The sequence below is a fragment of the Poecilia reticulata genome, linkage group LG3 (genome assembly GCF_000633615.1).
Source record: "Poecilia reticulata strain Guanapo linkage group LG3, Guppy_female_1.0+MT, whole genome shotgun sequence".
Classification (NCBI taxonomy): Eukaryota; Metazoa; Chordata; class Actinopteri; order Cyprinodontiformes; family Poeciliidae; genus Poecilia; species Poecilia reticulata.
This window is the reverse complement of record NC_024333.1, coordinates 26586143-26592198: the sequence shown is the minus strand read 5'-3', so window position 1 is coordinate 26592198 and position 6056 is coordinate 26586143. Positions and strand designations below refer to the sequence as shown.

Genomic DNA, 6056 nt, shown 5'->3' with positions numbered 1-6056 from the left:
ATTCAGGAACCCTGTTTGCCCAGAAGTCCGGCGGGGCACCAGGGCCTGTTGTTGCTGCTAGTGCCGCCTCATCATCCCCTGCTGGACCCAGCTCAAGCTTTGGCTTCTCTGCTCCCCAGGCCCAGACCCTCAGCCCCACACCTTCCTCMACCTCCTCCTCCAAGGGCTCCGGCTCCGCCGAGCTGGCGCCCAGCGGTTCCCCCTAACTCGAGCTTTCCTTTGTACCCGCTCCCTAGGCCGCTGCTCCACGGCAAGGCCCCAGCATGAATATACAGTACAATGAGAAACCGATAAGAATAAGAAACTGTTGCACAACAAATACCTCAACAACCCTGTCAACCTTTTGGCTGTCCAATCATGAACATAGAGCCCCAGAATATCACATAAAACCCACTTCTCTGCGTTAAAGTCATCACACGCATAGATATACACAAATCAAAACACACATTATACACACTCATACACTTGTTAATCCTAGTGTACATGCTAAACACAATCAGCTCAGCCAAAACCCACTGACAGGCGTATTCACAACTGAACTTGAAAAGTTTTATTTTAGGACATTTTGTTGGTTTTGTTGCCATTTTGTTGTCTTTTTGATTTTTTTTTTTTTGTTTTGTTTAGAATGATTTTTGTTTTCAGTTTTTTCTCTTTTTACATACCTCAAATCAAGTAACCTGCAGTGGTGTCTTTACCTCAGGAGCTGTAGAATATTTAACCTGAATCAACTTTATTTTTGTATTCTGTTTAAACTTGTTGCAATCAGGGGAAGTCGGGTATCTCTCACCAACAGAACCTCATGTACAGCGCACTCACCTCACAGCAATAGGCCTCCAGCCCAGGCCACTCAGGTCTGTGACACACTGTAGCCTCGTGTTGAACTCAGACTGGTGAATGATAAAGATGATGCTGTAGATCAGCAGATTAAATACCTCATTTCACAACTACCCTCAGTAAAAGACCTTTACGAAGGTTGGAAGCACTAACCTATACAGGAGCATCTCAGTAAATTCAAGTATCTTTAAAAATGTAATTTAATTCAAGAAGGGAAATCCCCCGCCTCAGCGTTATGCATTTCAAGTGTTTGTATCTGTTATGGCTTTCAGCAAATGCCAAAAAAAAAAACATATTTCAGTTTCTCAGAAAAAAAAAAAGAAAAAAAAGTATTGCATGTACAAATATAGACCTACCGAAAAATATGTCCACTCAATACCTAGTTGAAACTCCTTTCGCATGAATTACTCCCATCAATGCGACCTGACAGGGAGGTGATCAGCCTGCGGCTTGGCTGCTCTCCATTATTGGCTCCGGTGTCTCTCATCTTTTACGTAACGGCACCCCGGAGGGTCTCAGTGGAGTTCAGGTCAGGCCGGTTTGCTGGCCAGTCGAACGCAGTGATGCCGTGTTCATTAAGGCACATACTGGTACTTTTAACAATGTGAAAAGGTGCCAAGTCCTGCCAAGCTAAAATGTTTTGGTAGATGGCTTGTTCATGTCCTGAATAAGTCTTTGTGTGTCGGTGGATCTTACAGCCCTGACCAAGGCTGTAGTTCCCCAAGCTCTTAAATTGACTTTTTTTTCCCCCTTACTTCTGATCTTCCCTATGCTTAACCTTATACTGAAATTATGAGATYATGCCAGCTTCTTTACCAAGAGCTTTTGTGGCTTACTTTCATCCCCAAAAGGTTTTGTAATAGGCTTACAAAACGTATTATTATTAGTCTAGTTTCTAGTGCAAATACATTTAGTGTATTTGAAATGAGATAAAGCTAAGTTACCAGTAATTTTTCATCAAAATGTTGGAGTTGATTTAAGTAAATGATTCCTTTATATTCATATAAAAATCCTGTTTTCACTGGTAGATTATTTCACTTATAATGAGACATTTTTCCCTTGCTATAAGTGAAATWATCTGCATGTGGAACTAATAATTTATTATCAGTATTAAGTAATTATTTACTTAAAACAAGCCATGTGTCTTGATGAAAAGTTACTTTTAAGTCCTCTGCACTAAAAAGCTATAGAATTTATTTAACATTCTAATTATCTGAGGAACTGAATTTTTGGGTTTCATCCCTGCCACAATCATCAAAACTAACAGAAGTCAATACTTGAAATATATTGATTCTTTGTGTAAGAAATCTACATAATATAACTTTAACTTTTTGAATTGAGGCGCTGAAATAAATGAACTTTTTGAAAATATTTCTGTCTATTGAGATGCACTTTTAGTCCAGTTGCTCACAGGCCTGTTTTTTTTTTTTAACGACTTAACGCACAAAGTTTGGGGGGGGAACAGCAGCTCTTGTCCACCAACAAGCCCAGTAGACCCTGAGCCCCCTGTCTCTAATCAGACCTACTGTGGCATTCCAAACCCAGCTACACGGTCCCATTTTGTCATCCCCCAACCCCGTATTTTGGTTTGCATCCTTCCACCTGAATGTCCAGTAGGACGGCGTCTTCATCCAGTAAGTAGTTCCCAGACCTCACACTGGCCTCTCTCTTCTGGAGGGCATCTCTCTCAGGAAGCAAAGTGACAACCGCAAGGAATCACTGATAATTTAAAGAAGATTCATTCGTGAAGAATGCACAAGACTACGTGACTGTTTCARAAAAAAAAAAAAAAAAAAAAAAMRRRAAARAAAAWACCTCATTAGACTCTCTGAAAGCGAGAGCGACACTACATACCTCGGCTGTGAAGCCAAATCCTGCCTGAACTGAAACTGAGATGGATGTACTGACACACTGCGGGTGGGTTTTGGGGAGGAAAAAAAAAATGTAAGAGTTGGGAGGGGTTTGCTTTCTTTCTGCTGTATTTACTCATAAACCCTGTTTCATGCATTCTTTTTTTTCCTGCTATTTTTTTCCCAGCGGGTGGGATTTGGGGTGGGCGGGGCGGGGTGGAGGGATTTCGTCTAAGGGAAGTGATATATGCATTTTTTTTTTTTTTTTCAGGGAAGAGGAACAGAAATGTTCGTTCCTCACTGTTGTACAGATTTGCAGGATTGTGAGATTTGATTGCGAACAGAAGAATTGCAGTTAATTCTTTCTTGGCCGTTTTGAAATGAAATGCATGTGTACAATCATGTGACCAGTGTTAGAACACATTGATTTTCTGGTTATTGCACAGCTAGATACCAAAGACTAGTCCGGCTGGTCATCCTCGTACAATCCTGGTTGCACGTGCTGAGGTGCATCGAAAAACAGGTCCGACAGCCTGTTGAACTGCAAAACAAAGTCTCACCTAACCTTTTGCAACATAATCTTTGAGATATTTGTGAAAACTAAGGTCAGGTGAAGTGCAAATTCTGTCTTTCTCCACATATTAGGACAKGCTTTCACTTCCTACTCACAATTTAAACTAGATTAAATTGAATCTGAACGTGTAACATGAAAGGATGGTCATACGCTGGCTGTGTAGGAGAGATTAAAGTGTTATACAGAACAAAAGCCAGGYCTAATGTCATCTTGCGCTTATTTAATCAGATATTTTTGGGGGCACTGAACTCACCACCTGTCTGCAWGCTCAGCCAATGCCCCACAGTTTCAGTTCCTCCCAGCCAAACACACTTCCTGGTGGTCCAGACACAGCTGGCATAAGACATGTTTTCCTTCAAGTTATTTTTTTTAAAATCTAAAACATTACATAAGGTTTAAAAATAGATTTTCCAGCTTCTCCTGCGTTGAATGTGAGGCCCAGTYTTGATGCTTGACTGTATCTTAGCCACTAAATGTGCGATCTAGCAGCTTTTGGTCACGCTGTTCATTTTACTTGGTCAAAAACAAACTCGTAAAGGAGGGAATCATAGATGCTGCCTTAATGTAGTTGCTGGTGAGATCTGGTCAGTGCAGGTTTCAGGCCGGTAACGTTGGGTGSGTTTATCACCTGCCGTTTGGATAGATGTTTTCCACCATTCATACTGTTACCAGATGAGTTTTGATATTTATTTGTATTGTTTTATTTGTCTTGGCTGAAATTGTTTAGCTAAATCATCTAAACYGCATAACTGAAACGTTTTTATTAAGTCCAAACTGTCGGTTTCATTTGCTTAGTTTTTGGTTTGTAATGGTTGTTTGATAGAGTAGCCTCACTGCCTTTGTAYGTTTCTGTGTTTTGTGTGTGGGAGTGTGTGGAAGCAGGTTTAGTATATTATTCTGTGAGCATTATTGTAGTAACATTAAAGAGCCTGCAGATGGCGCCAATGTTCTATCTGCTAATTCCTAAAATGACGGTCAGCGTGTTGAAAATCGAGTCAGTTTGAAACTTTTCTTGAGGCTGGCACAGTTCTGGTTTACTGGCACAACCACAGTCCTGTCTGCTGCTCGAGGTCTGATCAGAGAGCGGGAAGTGTTGAGGGTTGGTTGGTTGGTCATTTCCGCATCTCCAGTGGGTTTAGTTGAGGCTTCCTGGCTGTGTGTGACGTGCCTGTCGTTCAACAGTACCTCAGGACGAAGCTGCATCGAGCGACGAGTACTGACGAAAGCTCCGGTCATGTTGCTTCTTTGGATTTTGAGTTGCTTTATGTTTTATTTCAGGCTTTCAGTCGTCACTAACTGCAAGGCGACGTCTCGTCACTCAGGAAGCTGTGAAGTTGGAAGTCTGAGGAACCTTTAGGTCTCTTTGATTTTTGGAATAAAATACACTTTTCGAATGTTTAAGGACTGGCCTAATCTGTGTTAAACAGGTGCATATGCAAGTGGTTATCAAATACCTCATTTATCAATTTTATGTTGTTTTGGCTTGTACAATGCTCCGTATATTAATTCAACTGTGGGGTTTGTGCATATTTTTGTACCGTTATAATTATTATGGACATGACGATAATATTACTGATATTATAGTTTTCTCTTTGATTATTAATGCAAACAAAAAATGGAACAAAACACAAGAATGCTTGTAAAAACTGGTTTGTGCTGATTGTATTTAAGAGGAGCACTTTTCCAAAGTGGTTTTCACACATTCAGTTTTGTTCATATTAGTTAATATAAAGATATGGTTCTCAGGGCTTTAAACTTGTATGTCATGATAAAGTTTTACTTTATATCGTATTTTTTGTGTGTCTGTTTCATTTCTTCTGAAATCACTAGACTTGTTTCTTTTTTTATAGATTATTTACACTTACTGCTGTTAACCAATTTCAGCTAAAGCTACATATCCATTTTTTTGTATTCGGGTGTCACGCAGAATATCGAGTCATGGGAAAAAGAAAGTACACCCTCGTAAAATCTGGGGTTATCCATAATAGGACATAATGTAAATCAAATCTGAATATATAATCTATATCTGTATATAAATTGGATGTGTTTTGTAAAGTGCCTTGAGGTGACATTTGTTGTGAATCGGCGCTATATAAATAAACTGAACTGAATYGAATTACGATCAAGACCTAGTCCCATATGCTGTGCAGTTTCATATGAAAAACGACAGATGTTTCAAAATGTTGGTCTATTTTATAGTAAAGACAGACCATTGTGTCCGGTATCGTTAATAAGAACAATACAGCATTAACATTTTAAAGAGAAAATGGTAGCATGAAAAACTTTTGTAAATTTCAGAAGACATTCAGATCACTTCACCAAAAATAGAACCTGCCTGTTTTGTTTTTAATTTAGTTTTTTTTTTTTTTTTTGTCGCTTCAGTCTTGGCAGCATTCTTTTGTAAAAAATGATTCTGTTGTATTTTTTATTTTTTTGGAAATCCAGGCCCTTTAAACAAACAAACTCAGAGGGGAGACACGCGGGACATTTTTGGCAATCAGAAGAAAAGCAATTGTTCTCTTTGGTTTTCCATTGGGGTAGCCTTGAAGGCTGTGCCAGATGTACAAGGCAATACAACACCATTAATTGCAGGAAGTACCTSAACTAACGGGGAATGCACCTGCATCCTGTACCTTTATATAGTACTTCTATTATTAAATGCATTTGAGTTTTGCCTTAGTACACTGCAAAGATTTAAGTAGGACATATTTGGGAAAAAACAAAAAAAGCTCACACAAATRGAAATCTGCAAAAATGTTACATTTATATTCAGTCACTCAGAGTCAATATTTTGTAGA

The 6056-nt window shown here is 39.3% G+C and overlaps 1 protein-coding gene across 5 annotated transcripts in view; it reads left to right on the top strand.

Moving 5' to 3' along the window:
• The window catches only part of LOC103462611 (AT-rich interactive domain-containing protein 3B), a 60623-nt gene extending 57989 nt beyond the window's left edge, over positions 1-2634 (top strand). For all 5 annotated transcript variants that reach the window (XM_008405510.2, XM_008405506.2, XM_008405509.2 and 2 more), the window contains one exon: positions 7-2634. In XM_008405510.2, the coding sequence (XP_008403732.1) occupies positions 7-206 (200 nt within the window). In that variant the 3' untranslated portion in view covers positions 207-2634. The remainder of the gene's footprint in view (positions 1-6) is intronic.
• Positions 2635-6056: the final 3422 nt, after the last annotated feature.